The sequence below is a fragment of the Ooceraea biroi genome, chromosome 2 (assembly GCF_003672135.1).
Source record: "Ooceraea biroi isolate clonal line C1 chromosome 2, Obir_v5.4, whole genome shotgun sequence".
In the NCBI taxonomy this organism is placed as follows: domain Eukaryota; kingdom Metazoa; phylum Arthropoda; class Insecta; order Hymenoptera; family Formicidae; genus Ooceraea; species Ooceraea biroi.
In genome coordinates, this window is record NC_039507.1 from 1604640 (window position 1) to 1624031 (window position 19392).

A 19392-nucleotide genomic window follows, 5' to 3' on the forward strand; every position below is an offset into this window, starting at 1 on the left:
ACCCTTGCGAATTATTACGCAGTTGAGCTATAAAAAGAGCATAACACTTTTAACAACGCGAATTACTGGCCGCGCTGCGCACATTAGGGTCAATGTCAATTGCCCGTTCCAATTGAAAAACCTAACAAATATGCCAACGGGTGTCCCATGTTGCGATACAAGTAATAAAAACGTCGCGACACTTGTAAACACGTATCAGTTTCGTATCAGTTTGCAAATAATTGTCTCCAACTCTATCACTTTCATGCATTCGTCACACCATCAATATTAAAAGCAAAATATGTGTTTAAATCGATCTCCAAATTAGAGCTCACATCTATTAGTCATAAAGTTATATACTTGCACTGCGAAAACACGTATTCATCACTCCAGATGGTATCTTGATATCACAAGGCTCTTGCAACTTCATCAATTTTCCCTACCTGTTGTTCAGTGTGAAACGTGTCAGATTTTGTGCCACTAGGATAGAGCAATTTAGACTATATAAACGTGAACATGGTAATCATACAAAAGTGGCTCACATTCTCGATGCGTAGGCATTAATGTCAACTATTGCGCTCTTACTACGCGTCTACGCGTCTACGCATCAGCACGAGCTGCAACTACGATCAAATGCGATACTTGCCGGGTAGGATAGAAAATAATACTGATTACGCGTCAGTCACTCAGCTCTTCTCTCTCTTTCGCCAGAACTTACCCCAACAGAGCAGATTCCTCGGCAGTGGCTGCTGTCGGCATCTTGTTTCTCTCCCTAAAACAAAATGGCGGCGAATAATCACACACGCCCGGTCCTAGCGGCACGTTGCTTCTATCCCGTTCACAAACAACCAGTAGATAGCGTACAACAACGTGAAAGCCATTAGCACGATAAGCAAACACCAACATCGTACTCGCTTCAACTTGCTACTGAACGTTCTACAATGATCGTGAATGAGGAATCGGTCTTCCTTTGTTCTACTTGATACGCGAATCAGCATTTAGCACACGGTCCATTTGAATGTTAAATTATTATCTTTCGCGATCAATTAAAGCACTTACTTGAGTAAAATGTAAAAGAATCCGCAAATCATCTGGATTCCGGAATTCAAACTAAAAGGTATTCACAAAGGTATCGCATTACATTAATAATTCTTTAATCAAAAGAAATCGCATCTTTTTTCTTATATAAAGATTATGGATGAATCTTAACTGTCCGAGACAATTAAGATATTCAATATGTAAGTTGCTTGAACTTTGTTCAAAGAAAAGATGCATAAATACATGAATAAAATATAGAAAGTAAAATATCGGTATCAGATATCTATTATTGCAAGTCACAATTTTGTCAGCAATATGACAATATTAATATACGGCTTGATTTCCTAATCAACGATGGTTGTTGACTGGGATGATGATTTCCGGATCCCTCGATCGTTTAGCGAAAATCGGTCGTACGCACCGAGGAGCCGGTTCCGCAACGCACGCACTTCCGTCGCGCGCCACGAAGCGATGCGGGCGGTCGCAACTCAAGCGTTGCAAGGACAAAGGAAGATGGCCGATCGCGTGCATGCAGTACAGAGAGAGTGATAATAACAAGTAACAACGGTGAATGAAGCGGCGATGATGATGATTGCAGTCACGTGTAGACAAAGAGGGACGAGAAGCTGATGTTGTTAGTGCGAGTGTGTGAGATTCGAAGCGTGAGGAAAGGAAATGATCCCTTCGGCGTATTACATGACTTACCTTCGATTCGTTTGCCTTCTACACGAGCTGATCAAGACACTGAGGAAAAGAATAGTTGGACCGACAAAATCAGCCATCCTCATTCAAATAAATATTATATCATGATCCATTGAACGAATTACTCGGCATGATAACAAATTACATTGATGCAACTGACTAATTAGAATTATGGAATTAGTAATATATTTATGACTATTATTTTAACTTATTTTCTTTATCCAAGTAAAGTTTTATTGATCCACCCGCTTCTCCTCCTCAGTGTAGGAAAATGTTCCGATCTTGAAATTTGCTTTCATATTTACGAATAAAATACTCCAAAAATTCAAAGACAAGATGTTGGCTTCGCTTTATATCAGACAAATTTATATTTTTGCAGCAAGCAAAAATTCTATAAAATGTTCTACGAAGTCAACGTATTTAATCTTTCAATTTTTGTGTTTTTTTAAACTATTCGTCCTCGCAATAACTAATTTGTTTATTCTTGAAGATTTGCGCATTTCTTTCTTTTGCTTTGTTCCATCGGAAGCTACGAAGAAATATATTAGAGATTTGTTCGTTTTATTCACGAATCGTATAAATCATATTGCTCGAATAATCATTGATTTCTCTGGGGAAAACGAACCGTATTTTAATAACAGCGAGCGTAGGTTGCTAGGGTTGCTGGCCATTTGTAACATGCGCGCAAAATTGCGGCGGAACCTTTTGGCTTATGCGAAATATCCTTGGTTATATTGGAGCTTCAGTTTTCGAAAATTTTAGCTTTGATAGATATGTACCGCGCACCCTTTGGACAGCATCAAAGTGAATGATCGTTGTTAGTAATATTAGAAATGCGAAAATTGCAAGCGCGTGGTGTGGCTACACGGCATTGACGAATAGTATTTCGACGAATAGTTATTTTCTTTTTTTTATGCAAAATTAGTTTTTGCAATTCTATTTCGACGTGGTTGACTCTTTCGTTGCTAATAACAACTACTCCTTATACATATTGTATTTTTGAGCAATTATTTAACATTAATGGATATTACTGCGTTAATAATGTACAATATCTAAATTAGAATATATAAAATAAATATATATAGAATATATAAAATATATAAAATAAAAGATATTATTATTTGTATTTTGTAAAAATAACTTATAAAGAGAAATTTTCCAAAATATAGATATATAAGTTTATGCAAATTTCCGGAAAATTATGATCTTAAAATAGAGCGTTTTAAAACTTTATGAAATCAATGTCTTGGAAAAATGCGAATCATATATTCCCATTTCTCAGTCAGGTAACGATCCGAGAAGTTATCTTTTGCACATTTATAAAATGTGAAAAACATAATTTTCGAACAATAATGTATTTTTGAGTTTTCTCCTTTTGAGTGCCTTCAAATTTATAATTCTAGAGTTTTTCGTAATCTTTTTGCACAGACATTTCTGCATTTTTATTTTAATATTAATATTATGTTAAGAAATATAGAATATTAAGAGATATCACATAATATTATTGTTGCTTTTATGACAACGTATAGACATGTTACATAGTATCTTTTCTATCGAGGCATAAATTTACGTTTTTTAATATTTCATATATATGTGGCCCCTTTACTTCGTTGATACATAGTTCAATATACCACAGCAGGAACGATATTTTTAACCAGTCTGTAGCTGCGCAACGAAAGTTGTGAAAACTGCGTCGATAGTGTGACAATCGATTTTCTGAAACCTGTTCGCCACAGCAGAGCTAACAGCAAAAGCGGTATAACCATGCCCCGATGTCTTCGACCTCGAAATGATCGTCGCCCACAAACTCCTTAACGACTGACTGTTCTACCTAGGTTTTGCATTCACTATTCTCAGTATTCATTGTGCATTACATATGTAGCAAGACGAATTAAATCTTTTATTCAATATTATTATCAATTTGATTCCATTTCATCCCGGACTCTGGACCATTCGATATTCAAATTACGATGCATTCCTTTCTTTCTTGCAAAATTACAGCATCTTTTCCGCGAACAAAAATGAAAACAGTAAATTGACTCAACAATTTCATCAAAAAAAAGTGCGAACCTTCCATGAAAATCTTTAAAAATTTCGAAAATTTAGATTTTAGCTGTAATTGTTAATTATGAAACTGTTGATTTTCTAACAAATCGTATACACAGACATGTATACACAATCATATACACAAAAGAACAATGCGAAATCCAAAAGAATGCCGTGGGTTTTCCGCAAGTGAACGCGCCATTGCGTTAGAAAGGTAGACGGAATCACGATAAATTATTATTACTTGGGCGACTCGGTTCTTCGAGATCGAAGAACAGCGGCAAGAGACGGAACGATGTACCCCGCGACCGTACCCCTACCTGCCGACCGGTTCTCCCTTGTATTCCCGAACAATGTAAGACATTACCTTGAGACAATAGAGACGCTCTCGCGACGGTCCTCGATCAGCGGGTCCTTCTTCCGGATCTCAACCTTCGGCGAGGCGAAGCTAAACGCCTTCTTCACGGACTCGAGAACGCTCTGGCTGGTGGTCTGTGTCTGGTCGACGATGGTCGTACTTTTGTAAACGTCTTCGCCCAGGTCGCTTAACGACCTGTACGAAGCGCCAGTACCTGCTGGCATGACGTGACCTTTCGCCGCCGTGTTTGGTTCGCAACGTTGTCTTCCACTCGAAACGACCTAGTCGATCGTCGTGCTGACTGAGGATGACAATTTCCACCACTCAGATGGATGCGCTCTCGGCAAAGAATTGCCTCGAAGGCGCCTGCCAGCCGAGTCGCCGCTGATGTCGTTGATGATGATAGGCGTGCCCGAAGCCGATATGCCAATATCGCACGTCAACAAGGCAAACGAACGGCAAAGGAACAAAAGAAAGAAAAAACAAAAGTAAACAGATCCCGTGATGATAATCGCAGCGCGATTCGAGGCATCGGCGATTCGTTCGATCGTGGATCATGTTAATTTCTTCAAATATAAACCAAGTCTTCTCTTAATATGAATGTAATTTGTAGATACTTCTACAAACGATCATGTTGTGTTTGTTCGTGTTTCTTGCTTTCATATAGATAATATTTATTGAAATATTAAAAACATTTCCACTGACAGGCTCAGAAAATCAAGAAAATAGACAAAAGAAATAATATCACTTTGCAAGAAATAAGTGATTTTGTTTACGATCTATAAATATATACGTAATAACTTTTGCTCTCGTGAGCATGCTGATCATTTCCTGGAAATGCTATTTGGGTTGTAACAAATCGAATTTGTGAGTTTCGCCATATTTAATCTTCTCAATTATTGGAGCGAAATAAATTTAGCGCGGGCGAATGGTGCTTTAATAAACGTATTCCATGACTGATTGCTATTGATTGTTAAACTGATGTGTAAACAATTGCAGCGAGGTTTTATCAATAATAAATTCGATGATGAAAGAAAGATTGAATGGATTATAGAATTTGCATAATTCTACTTCGGGAAAAGCTTGTCAGCGTAATTATATTGTATTGTAGATCAGTTAAATTTTTTTCTCGTTCGTTTTCTCTTGTTCATTTTACTAATCTAATTTCATGTCGTTCGTTACAATTGCCATTCTCTGTGCTTTTATATGTTATTCTCACGGAGTCGTTTGCAACATATTGCATAGTTATTGCACATGAAATTGCGAAAAAGAAATTTATTCTTATTAAATGAAACGAATGGAGTTAACACGTAGTTGCATAATATGATTTTTCTATATTTTTATATTACTTTTCATATTTCTGCGAAACATAATATGTAAACCAATGTGCACTTTTAGTAGTAAACAATAAACAGTAAACAGTAAACAGGTGGTAAACAGTGACCGTCATGATCTAATTTAAGTGCACTCTAAATCCAGATCGTACAAATATAGACGAATGATATAAATATGCTTTTCTGATCTCCGTCGTTAGTTAGGATCTCTGTGTACGAAATCTGGTTGCAAGTATGCAACCAGAAGCTCAAATAATCTCTCCATCCTCACTGAACAAGCGAGCGAACGTTACTGTTTCAGCAAAATAATTTAACTTGCATCGTATTGCCAGATATCGCGGTAGTAAATAAAGATATATATTAATTGACAAAATGTGGCAGATGACAAACATGAATGCAATCTCATTGTGAACCATTTAATAAAATTACCGTTGCAACGTGTTTTTTTTATATCTGTGATAATTATTATATTAAATAAAAATTAAGTGGTTTATTTATTTGCGTTTTCGTTATTCATCACATTCAAGAGTGTTGCTAAATCGAGCTTCCCGAAAAAAATTTTATTTAGAAAGAATTTTTTTGTATCCAGTAACCTGTTGTTCAATAATAACATGACATCGTATGAAATATTTATGAAAGTGCCAACTTATATTACGTTGACATTGACGTATTACGTCGCAGAAAATAAATCAGTTGAGAAATAATCGAAACACGTACAAGTTTTGTGACACGGTTTCTGCCTTTTAATTAGGTGGCATCTCGTTGCTCAACTTTGATCGAAAACGATCAACGATTATCGCCGATGTCTCGCAGAATCGTCCCCGCTAAAATGTGAGAAATGGAGTAAAATGCGTGTTAAGATATGATTGTCGACATGCACAAAATCCATCGACTCTGTTATACATCGAGAGAATCATGCATGGCGACATGCCAATCATAAAGTGTTCACTTATGCTTCTTCGTGAAACACGTTAATATAAACAAGAAAACGTGCGAACAAGAAACAATAACTAGTGTCGCTAGTTTTCTTCTAATTAGCTATTTTCAACAGCAAATTAAGCGCGTGCGATAATTAACAAACAAAGTAATTTGGAAGGTGTCTGTCTTCAGATTACATCAGTCGCTAATTTCGTTTCGCGAGACTGATGCGCGACGCATATCTCGCGGGAAAACAGACGCATGCAAAAGAGGATTGGTTTGCTCAGCAAATAAATCAATATACGGTGTACGGATTCGTCTGCAGTGAACGTCACTTCGGCGATTGATCGAGCAAAAGGGACACGCATGTCCCATATTGTTCTCTTTCAGTTTTGATATCGGTGTTACTGATAATAATTGATAAGTATTAATCCGTAGTAAATATTGATAAGCGCTTAATCCGTAGCACAAATTATAATCTCGACGCGAGCGTAGCCATTCATTGATACAATGCGTTCTTTCGATAAATCGCAATCAGAAAAATTAATACTTGTTGGATTTGCATTTAAGAGTTTAGCTATTGTTAATTGTTTCTAGTAAAGAAAATTCTCAAGCACACTTAGAGCAGATGATCAGTCGTGGATTTTAATTGTGAAAAGCTGTAATTTATTTTGAGGAAGAGCAAAACAATGTAACATTGATTTTGTATCATGCACATGGTCTTTTTGTCAAGCAAAAGTGATTCCATAAATTAAGTTAATTTATTCTGAGATTTAATGAGATTATACATTATGACCGTTACAATTATGCATCAAAAATGCCAGTTACGTGATTGGCATTAAAATAAATTCAAATTATTTTTAAATTATTTAAAAATTATTTTTACCTCACAAATGTGACTAATTATAAAAGTGATTAAAAATGCATAGTATTATACATAATTTAGACATTTTCGTGTGTATCTTTAGTTTTCATATTCTTTGACTTAGTAAAGTGATTTATGATATATTACTTTTGTATTTCAAATTAATAATTATCCGGAGCACAACAGTTCACCAAGTTTCAAGCTTTGTAAGAGGTAAGCTAAAATAATCCGCGAAGAATACGAAAGAAAATACGGGGAACTCTTCTATTTCAATCTATCTCATTTCAAGGTAAACGCACGTCATTCCGGAGCCGAGCTCTTCAAATATCGATGGCATCGAGTACAGCTGGATCAGCTGCGAGCTCGGCTTGCTTATGTCGAGCTCGCAGCCAGCCGACAGGAAATCGATCTGGCCAGGGCTTTTCCGGGCAAAATATGTATGCGTATTGCCATCAGGGTACACGCGGTGATCACCAATTCACCGATAGACTTCCACGCGCGTGTTGCAGCAGGTTCCAGGAGTCGCGTATTGATTTTTCGCGTGGATACTCGCGTGTAACGTCAGGGTTAACCCCGTTTCTCGACATCTAATTTTTCGCTCAACGTTATCTAACTTGACATCGGTCGAGTTATTCGACTGACCTACGATATCAAAAATTTTAGCAGTACTAACACGATAAACAGCATACATATTAGAAATATATATTAGATTTATTCGAAAATTGACTTGATCAAATGTATCATAGGATCAATTTACTTGAACAAATGTATCATAGATCCACGACTGATTCAAATGATTAAGGATTGCGATTATCGAGATTACGCATGATCGATCGTTCACAGCAAAATGTCGTTATTTTATAAAACTAAAAGAATGCATTGTTACTAGAACCATTTTTATATTAAAATATCGCCAGGTTCGTTTTTACTAATTTAAGCAGTATCAATTAATTCTATTAGTTTGGCTATACCTTCGTGATTTGTCATATCGTTTATCGTTATTATAGTGTTTATTCACTTTAATGAAAACGTATTACAACGATTGTATTAAAAAAATAAATAGGTCTCTACGTATGAAATTTGTATTATTGGTATGAAATTTGTATTATTTGGTCTTCAAAATTATCAGAATTTCATTGAAGTACAAAGTACCACACACATTTGTTATTTCAAATGTGTGTGGTACTTTGAAAAATAATCAATAATCAAAAATCATTAAGGAAACTAGAGCGGTTTCAACGGCCAAAAATTGAGTGCAATTCAAATGACGGTTGTGAACGAACGAATCAACATACACGAAGTTTATTGCACGTTTTTTAATGCATTTTAAAGAATAAAATAAACGTCAAAAATCTAAAAAATATTAAGAATTGTGTGAGAAATTGTTGATTAAAAAAACCTTCGCTTTTGCGATTTTGCCACGATTCTGGGAGAACAAGTTGAAATTGTTTATTTCTGAAGGCGCCATTTTGTAACTGGAATCCCTCTCTATAGACTGAATCTAAATTTAAAAAAAACATCACAATTAGAGCAATGGCGGGGAAAAAACCAAAAACGTCGAAAAATTCAAGTTATTTGTTATTAAAACATTATTACAAAATTAAGTTTTATATGCAGACTTAGGTTAAGTCTATATGTCTTTATCTTCAATTAAAAAAAAGCAAGTCGATATCTTTAACCTTTCTTGAGTTTTCGCGGCAAAACTGGCGTAAAATGCTGTTTTCAGAAAAACGCGTTTAAAGTTTGAGAACAGAATTACAGCTAAAAAATTAATATTTTCGAAGTTCAAAAATTGCTCATGCTGTAAAATGACGTCTCAAAGTCAATTTTCATTTAAGCAGCAATCGTAGAACGTCGTTTTTTCTTTGTTCTAGCTTCTTTTGATGCCAACGAGAGAAAAGTGACACAAAAGCACTCCACTACTTGATTGCGAACGCCCTACGGCCGTGCATGCATGGCCTCACATTTTTGACTCTTCTAAACTCAATTTTGCGAATATCCAAGAAGTTCTTCTTGCGCCAAAATGTTTTTAAAAGATTGTACTAATCGATTATATAAAAAATCAAACATCGATTTTTCCGAAATTTCAAACCGCTCTAGTCCTAAATCTCGTTTATCTACTTTTCATTTAGTACTTATAATGCTGAAGTATACGATAAAGTAAAGCTTTATAACACGTATATTCTTAGAAGGAATCTCTATATGTATATGTTATTCTTTATGCTCCACTTTAACATGATACTTTCCCTCAAAATAGATAATACGAAGTGATGTTACGGTCAAAGCTAGGTTTAATGCACAACTTTAAAAACATAAATTAAATTACCGATCCGACGAGAAATCTTATCGCGCGTGACAGTCTATTTTAGTATCTCGTCACTATTTTTTTATTGACAATTCACGTAGCATCGATCCAGCACGCCTCGAGCGTCGCATGACTATTGTTGGAGCAGCTGCTGGCTGTTACGTCTGCGATCAGATGGTGGGTAAGATAATAGTTAGACGTTGGTGGGAACCAGGACGAGCAAGATGGTCTTCTTTTCAGAAGCAACGGAAAGGATATTTTAAGTTCTTGTCGAAAGTTTTCTCCAGGAAGAAGGATAAGGAAACGCTACCTTAGTTTACAATATGAAACTTTGAGACGAAATATGAAATTATTTAAAAAGATTTATAGATTATCGATTACAAAGTTTGCCATTTGTCATATATTAAAATTTAACTAGAACGATTGAGTGATCTATAAAAATCAGAAAGAAACAATGTTACGTAAGTATAAATAGCAATTCCCAAGAAGATTAGGGATAGGGATGATCTTGTATCAGGCGATATATCTTTCAATTCCAAAGAAATTTGATGTTCATTGAATAGTCCCAATTATAATTCGAAAATGGGGAAGACAAGTAGAAGGCAGCTGGAAGGTAGAAGGATGTCCTACTCCTATAAGTCGCGATATGTAACAGCGCGCGATTAAGTTTGCTCGAGGGCTAACGACTAGTATCCTTGTTCCGCGACGTCTTACATTTCTGGGAACGATCGATCGCCCGGTTTAACCCCGTTTCCCGATGGCCAAGTGTTTCAAGCCCTGATAGAACCAAGTCCGAGGAGGCGACGCTGCCGCGAGATCGTCCGCGCGGTGTCGTTGGCGCGCGATCGATCTAGCGCGTTAGGTTCGACCTTCGGCCGCAGCGCCGTATGACTCAACCGCGTCGTCGCGACGTCACCGACCGCTCGTCGCTGCAATCTCCGTCGACGACGACGATGATAACGAGAAGGAGACAATGACGAGATCCGCGGGTGCGCGGAACGCACGACATCAGCACGGTTCGTTGAGCGCGCGCGCACATACACACATACACTCGCGCGTCCGTTCGAACTATCACACGGACGCGGCACTGATCGATAGGTCGAAACGGTCGAGAGATTTCCGCAGGGAGAAGGACACAGACAAAGGGCAAGAAGATGCAGGCGAGTGAAGAGGACGAGTGTTCGTCCGGAACTCACCTCTTCCTGCGCGGGTTCCGCTGCGGGGTCCGGGTACCGAAGAAGAGTTGCAGCCTTCCGCGCGACCTTTAAACGTGAGTATGAGAAGAGACTTGGTCACGCGTTCGATCGCGGAGAGCTCGTTGTTTTAAGGGGAACGCACGCAAATGAGATTGATCGCGCAAACTGGCGGTCAACCCACGCTAATTGCTTGCCGGATACGTTGGTCTTATGTTCGTGTGACGTTACGGGTCGTGCGAAGACGGAGCACCGCGACGATACTAACGATGAAGAGCGCACGATGTTCCCGACGACGTCGTACGATTACTATTGGCCCGAGTGCACGGCTCCAACTACAGACTGGTCAATGGGAATGCGCGTTACTCCATGCGCGGTATACACTGGATCGAACCGGTTACGGACAGACTGCCGACATCTGGTCATGAAAAGGCGCACTCGACTCTGTCTACTGCGTTTAGAATTCCCGCTGCGCATACGGAGCACGAAAATGACCTTGAGAACTTGGTCGGTCAATTATCGGGTAAATTCTAATGCGCAAGATTTCCTACGAAAGTTATGAATTTGGAACAAAAAGGGACGCAGCAAGCTCGGTTACTATCGGTGCCTCGATAGTGCAGGAAACAACAGTATCTAGCGTTGATACGGTGCAAGAGTGTACCAGAAGATGACGCCACATGGAACGATTTTCCGTGTGTTGCAACTTAGGCGATATGGACTAGTTCCAAAGCCATTTTCATTTTTGTAAATAAAAAAAAGTGTGTTGCAACATGCGATATGGGCTAATACCCAAAACCATCTTACCTTTTTTTTGAATAAAAAAAGAAAAGTAAGTTGTTAACGCGACTAACTTATCAAATTTTCACTGAAACATTAATTACAAAATATCTCATATGTCAGAAGCAAAAATTGTTCAATTGAATCTAGTTTAATCACGGATATCAGAATTCGCGTATTGCAATCTACATGTTAGTGTTTCTTTCACAAAAAGAATCGAGTAGTAGACAAGAGTATCAGGAATACTAAATGAAAAATGCAATTTTTGCATATTGAAAAATATATTGTGCACTAATGTACACGTAGACTGCTTGTTCAGACACTGTGCAATTAGTTCGCAACGCTAAACGCATTTCCTAAAATTCAATTGGATTCTCAAGCATCATGTTCCATCGCCCACTCTCATCTAGACCTCTTGATTGGCTCCCGTTTAGTTCGTTCCTCCGATTAGCCCGCAAGAGCCGGCGAGCTGTCTAAGCGACTGTCTCTCGTAATCGAGCCAAGCTGAGTAGTAGAAGAATGGAGCAACCGGCCGGAAGTGCTCTCGGGAGGGTTTAAGAGGCGCTACGTTTTATGGAATTCACTCAGAGGCGAGCGAGAGAGATTAAATGCGAGGCGGAGGAAGCTGCGATGAGATCTCCGTGGATAGAATCGGTGCTCCGGAATTGCGGAACGTACGCCGGAAAGAGAGAGGATTTAAAATCGCGCACCTCTCTATTATCCTCGGCTCTTCTTGATGACACCGCGCAGTAAACGAGGACGTCTTCCACTACGTCCATCTCCACGGTTGGATAATCCGCTTCATGGATTACTGTGGCGGGTCTGCCTTATTTATGTTCGGTTAAAAGGATTTTACTTTATACCGAGCGTCCCGCGATAATCCAAAGAGATGACCGTCGTATGTAATCCAGCCATCATTGGCGTTGTCAGAACTTCGTAACAAATTTACGTAAAGATGGTAGATTTCTTAAAACCAATTTGACATTTTTCTCGTTTTCCAGTCAATTTGTCACATTTGATTTCGATAGGGATATATAATCCCATCTCCAGTGGAAATTTAGCTCGGTTGAAATAACTGATCGTGCTCTAGCTATGTGGATATCATTATAGATATTATTATGAATATTATTATGGATATTGGATTTAATAACAAAATAACATAATAAACTGTACAACTTTTTCTTATATACGAATACTGTCAACGCGCGTCAATTTGCCAAAGATATACAATGGTCATCAATGACAAGATACCCAAGAGGAGGTATCACAGACAGGGGAACGTGAAATATCGAGTGAAGACCCATATTCGCAGATCCGTTTATGAATCCTACCGACGTAACGCGTCACACCTGAATGCCCACCCCGGGCTACTCTTCGCATCCTCCACCTTTGAGCGCTACCGCTAACCTTCGGGATCCTCTCTCCACAGAGTGATATATATTTCACCGAGTATATTCATCATATAAAAACGTGTATTTATGTATACTTCTGCCGGTTGGAGGGTTATACATACATACATTGTTACCGTACGTCACCCTCCTTGCGGATTCCCGTCGGACTTACCGCTCCGTGTACGTCCGCAAACGGTACTTTATAATGCGCGCGGAACGTAGCGGACATATTTTCCCCGTCTATGTCCTCTTGGTATGTCGTATTCCTTCGCGACAGAAGAAGCCGGTCCTTTATAAAAAAAAGAAAAACCTTGTTGGATACGGGTATTTAGTTTGTCAACCGCCATGACGAATCGCCGCAGAAAGAAGACTGGCTTTACAGTTATATGGAATACTCACAGTTGCATCCTTTCACAATATTTAAATACGTAGAACAGAATATATCTTATATTCTGAATATGTTTTGATAAGTACGACTATTGTGGTAAGATAAGATCTTCCAATTATTATGGATATTTAATGATATTTGAAAAATTTAAGAAAAATCATTTTTTCAAATAATAACCAGATGGCTGAAAAGTTACAGTCGTTACCATTTCTTGTTAATATTGCATGGAAAGATATCATGTTATTCTATTTAATAAAAAATTAAGATTAAAGGGAAATGTGTGCTTAAAATTAAAGGCAATCATGTCGAAAATACGACGCGCTTACAATGAAAATATTTACATAATCGCGATCGTGTAAGGCACAATTTCCTCAGCCACCATTACGAGCACCCATGGGATTCTCACCCTAGAGAAACAGGTGCAACCGGTCTGGGATACAACGTGCAACGTGTTACGATGCATTTGCCCCCGTGGGCGTTCTACGATAAATTCGCCCACAGGATCTTCCTTGCGGAACACAAGAGGCATGCTGATCCGCCATATCGAAGTTCGTTTAAAGAAAACCAAAATTTCGGTAAAAATGCAGCACCACGACATATTACACTATTCTCAGAAATATAATCATGATTTCACATATATAAAAATCGTTGTTAACGATATATAGGATTATTAATCGATGAAGTTTTAATTATTTTAATTACATATGTACACATTATGTATATTTAATAACATTTCCAAAAATTCAAGCAAATATACGTGAATGGTTAGTGCTTTATTATTCTTTTATAATAAGACTTTTTAATAAATATTACTCTTCTACTATGTTTTTATTATTATGTTAAAAAAATTATAAAATTGAGCATTATAATTTGTGATCTTCTTTTCGTAATAACACAATTAAATATAATTTTCTTAAGTAAACTATGTCTCTCTCTTAAAACTTCTTATATTCTTCTTTTTACTTTGTCGCTTTTAACAATAGGTCTTCTTATGTAACTAATAACATTGTTAAGTTTTCACGTCTCTGAAATTATAATAATAAATATATTTTATGTTAAGTGAAAAAAATGTGAAATGTAACAATTGATATAGTTCTGGCGAAATGTCGTAGTATCTAACCATGTTATCGGTCGTGATGTCGTTTTGCTGCAAAGTTTCATGGAAATTCAATATTAATACGCAATTTTGCTCACTGTCTCGTAGATATGAGCGCACACGTGTCTTCTAGAATCTAATATTTATATAAGTATAACGGGGAAATACAAATGACGATATCGTGCTTCTTCCTTGCCTTCTTAAAATGCACAAGATATAGTGCGCGTTGAAATTTTTCCGAGTTCTTCTTTCTACTATTATTTGTCAGACTCAAAGTATATGTTTCACACTATGTTACTTATATTTATAACATTATTAGATTTTAAAAAGGACTTTAAGTATATTCAGTTAATATTTAATAAAATATTTAATTATATTTAATTATATATGATGAAATACTATAATTTGAATATAAAGAGTAAGTTTATTTTTGATTGAATAATAAATATGTTACATGAACATTCATAAAAATAATATTGATAAGCGTGTTCTAGTACCTCATTGTTATGTTTTACTTAGATTTCTCTCTAAAATCTCTTCCTAGAATTTTTGTTCAAAAATTATTTTTGAAGACTGGAGAATTTTTTGTTATTTTAATTCTTGGTACCGAAATGGTACCGAACAAAAAATGCAGCTCCAACCCAGAAACTAAATCAAGTAGTAGTAACCAACAGTGCGAAAGCGTAAAATTTTTTCATTATCCTCGAGTTTGTAAAACATAGATGTTGATGATACATTAATTTGTACTACAGATTTGGAGATTCTATATATCGGAATATTTTTATATTATCGTATGTAACTTAATGCGATCACATTGTATAGTAATCCTTTATTCCTAAAAATTGCAAAAGTAATTTGTTTAGTGCACCTCGACATATAAACTATATATCGTAGCTGTGGAATAATGTATGAGTGAATTGAATTATCTTCAGCGGTCGCCGCTGCATCCGTTAAAAATTCATGAATGATAATATATTCTGCGTTTTATGCATTACATGAAAGAGAAAAGGAATTAACAGAAAATCGTCTATATCAATGAAATACATATTTGTTATTTATTACAGTGAAAAAGCATTTCGTATTTCTGTTAAAAACGTTTTTTATGTTAAAATTTTTATGTTAAAACTGCAACATATCCATATGTAAATTTAACACATTGTTGTTGTGTTTTTTTGAACTTTATGTATTAAATTTATAATCAGCTAATCCAAAAGGTAAAATAACATATATATAATAATAAGAATTCTACAAGTCACCATTTCTTAAATTAACTTTTTTAGACATTAACACGACGATAACGCACAGTTATCAATGATAATACAACATTGTGCGAACCGTGCAATTAACATTCTCCTTAAATAGAATTTAACATTATAAACATGTTCATTTACATACAATTTGCTTCCAAACATTGTATTTTTTCTCCTAATTTTAAATGTTAAATCATCTACATAATATTAGGTCATTAACTAAATGATTCGGATCGCGTCTAGCTGGCGATGAATCAAACTAAACACATACTTATGACAATACAACATAATTTGTGTTATATTAATTTTTTAGTATTATATATTAATTATATTATTATATATTAATTATATTATTATATATTACTATATATTAATTTTATAGTAGGATAAGCAATCTTTAGAAAACAAAAAGCAACATTCTCTAAAACATTGCTACATTGAGTTGTATCGTCATCTAGATGTGACCCGGATTACTTAGTTAATGACCTAATAATAATAATTAATGTCATTGTTTGACATATTCGCATTATATTAAAATAATACAAAAATGTAAATGGATAGTTTGAGATGTGTGAAATATATTGAAATATATTGCATTTAATTCAAATTTTTTTGTTGTATTGATATCCATTTATTTGTCAACAACTAGCTGATGTAATTTTAATCCTACCGATTGATAAAAAAAATATTATATTTCTACTATATCAATATGCTATATTTTTAAGAAAATTGTATTTGCTTAAATATAATATATAGATTTACATAGTAGATTTTTAAACATAGCATTAGAGTTTAGCTTGCTCGGATTAAATGCACTGTTAAGTTTTTATCTTATCCCAGATATCAATGTAACATAATTTAATAAAGTTCTAATTAAATATTTATCGTAGTAATGTGCACACAGTGTCTGTCTGAAAAATTGTCGCAAGTATCACGTAACGAATATCATGAGAGATCGCACGTGGGCGGTTGCATATGCAAAGATCACAATACATTTTACGTGCATTTTGTAAATCTTTCGCGACGGGCACGCCCCGCAGTTGTTTCCTGTGATTTGTTTGACAGGTAAAACGCCTAGTAATAAGATATTCGTTTGACCCGGACACAATTCGTGGTTACAAAAAGAGCTTCGAGAGCACTGACGCAGGTATGAGCGCGGTACCATGCTGGAGGGTAGATTCTAATGGAGACAAACGTCGCTGGTACAACCTCTTCTTCCGCGCTCGTTGCCTTACGGCTGCACGTAATCATTCTCCGCTTTTAACTGTAATGTCTGACCGAGAATATTTCTGACGATTTATGACGAGTCGCGAGGGCGGTCGCATGAGAGAGACTCGTGCTAATCATATCAATCGTATCTTTTAAATTTGAGTTCCTCGAGAACATTCTGCATAAAAACGTCAACTAGCAATATATCAGACTCTTTCCGTTTAATTCGCTGTAGCGTAACGCAAATTATCATGAACAAGTAGCTCGATAAAATTTTGTATCATTTATTGTACAATTTCTACTCAATGTTTAATATTCTTAATATATGTTTAATATATTATATTTCTGGAAACCAACATGATATAAGTATACGTTTGCATGTTTAAGACTTCGTGCATTAAGTGCATTAGTATGTGCATAAAAATCAGTTTCGTGAAGGTTTAGTTTACTGCTAAGCCTGTGACATAAGTTCCGTACAGTATTTTCTTATGTTCTGTCTTTTTTGTTTCATCTGTGTGTGTTTTCGTCTAAAACTAAAACGATGAATTATTAATTTACGTTAATGAGAGGTATCGTATTAATATCGCAACCGGTTATGTAAATCGATAAAATTTGATATTTCATTGATAATTGGAGCAGTCTGGTCTCTTATAAAAGATGCATATCAATATCCGGGCCAGCCGATTTTCAAATAACCTTGGATATATTCGTCAATATGACCTCGAATGCAGAATTTGCTAACGGCTACTTTCAAAATTGATAAACTTTTTTTATGGAGTACCGTTATTTCTTATGCTTCTCTGGCGGAGCAAGGCAAACAGGTATCGCGAAGGAATTACGACGGCTTTTAAAAGGACGCGCATTCGCATAAATAATTCATTCGGATACGATTCTCTTCCTCTCTCTTTGCTAGACTTTGCGCTCGCGGCAACGGTGGTGTCATGCGCGCGGCAAATCCTTCTCAGGCGAAGTTCGGAATTTGTACGCACAATTATGCAAATACATCAGCATCCGGGGCTCGTCTGCGTGTTAGGGTGCGGACTGGTCTAAACCTTCACGAAAGCTTCGCTTTCGTGGGAAGGACCGCTATAACGGCGGACTCGATTTCGCGCAAGCTTGACAAATCGAGCGCTCGACCGTCCCAAGAGTGAATAAATAATCATCCGCACTCCGGAACTTTCGTTGCTAGTTGGAAACGCGAACCAGACAGAAACTGCGAAGAAATTACTGAAGAACCCGAAGAGATTGGAAGAAATTAAATGAATAAGTGACAATCAACCTTCAATATTATATAGCGAACGTACCATATTTAGTGGCCATCTTTTATATTTACCAATGATTCATGAATGTGACGCAATACAGCATCATATGCGGATAAACAGAATATTGTTATACGCAGAATTTTATTTTACCTAATGGTGAATGTTTCCAACTTTTTTATCATTCTAATCTGCAATGGTGGTTTGAGCGATACTCAAGTAATTATCGAATGTAATTGTTAGAGAATGAATGCAAACTCCTTGCTCAAAAATTCTATTTTGCTGGGACAAAAACTTTGAAATTTATCTTATCAAACTAACTAGTTCTTCCGTCTGGCGTATATACATTTTACATAGCTATTTTTGCTTACATAAAGTTCTGAAAGGCTACACTATGCGAAAAAAAACCTATAAAGATTCGAGGAAGTTTGAAGAATTCATAGGATTTGCGTAGAAATGCGATTATTTGCATAAAGATAATATGAGTATTAGGCAATGCCATTCCATCGTATTTGCGGTGCAAATTCGCCATTCATTTCTTTCCGCAAAGCGTAGATCGTGCAAGTACGTTCGATGTGCGATTACTTTATTGCGCACAGAATCTAACATTTATTACTAGTTACCATCAATCGTAAATTTTCCACTGTATACATACGTACATACGTACATACGTATTTACTGCGATTTTCTTACATGTAATTGTCTTGTTTATAGCAATTTTAATGCGCAGTTATACATATTTATAGGCTTCTTATCATGATGTTTACCTGTATATGTGGAAGTTTTATGATAAATATTCATTTAATAGATATAAATTGATTACTGATTTATATAGAAAACAAATTGTATATTTAAACAAAGAAATCCCTTGGAAAAATGTTTTAATATTTTTGTTAATATTTATTTGCAATATTAAGAAACTACAATACTTATACAATACATAGTGTATATAGTGAGACACACATGGTTTATTAGAGATCAGAAGACTGTAATAAGTGACGTGCGCGTAGTGCGCGGTACGTGCTAAATATAATAAAAAAATATACAAGTTTATTCTTAACAATACTCAATAAAATGCTATTAAATAAATTGTCGATCGCAAAAAGTTCAAATTGCGCTTTTCTAGTACGGTCGCAGGGTAGGTCATTTGCAGCTCGATGCAAAGCCTCGGGTTTCGCGGTTTCGCCCGAATTAGCTGTTCACGGTAAATATTTAATGGCAAAATCGATGGGATTTGCTGATCAATGTAAACCCTGTTTCGCTCGTCCAGTTTCTAAAGCAAGA

The 19392-nt window shown here is 36.2% G+C and overlaps 1 protein-coding gene across 8 annotated transcripts in view; it reads right to left on the reverse strand.

Annotated features, from left to right (window-relative positions):
• The window catches only part of LOC105287959 (protein NDRG3), a 34810-nt gene extending 23730 nt beyond the window's left edge, over positions 1 to 11080 (reverse strand). For 2 of the 8 annotated variants that reach the window (XR_895521.3, XM_011353860.3), the window contains exons 1-3: positions 10742 to 11079; positions 4133 to 4507; positions 698 to 751 (exon numbers count right to left, since the gene is read on the reverse strand). Coding sequence is in view for 4 of the 8 variants with exons in the window: in XM_011353860.3 (XP_011352162.1) it covers positions 698 to 751; positions 4133 to 4347 (269 nt within the window). In the remaining 4 variants the exon portion in view is untranslated. Of the gene's footprint in view, positions 1 to 697; positions 752 to 4132; positions 4508 to 10741 lie in introns of all 8 variants that reach the window. The other 6 variants (XR_895522.3, XR_895523.3, XM_020034442.2 and 3 more) reach the window with 5 other exon arrangements.
• Between the last annotated feature and the right edge of the window lie 8312 nt (positions 11081 to 19392).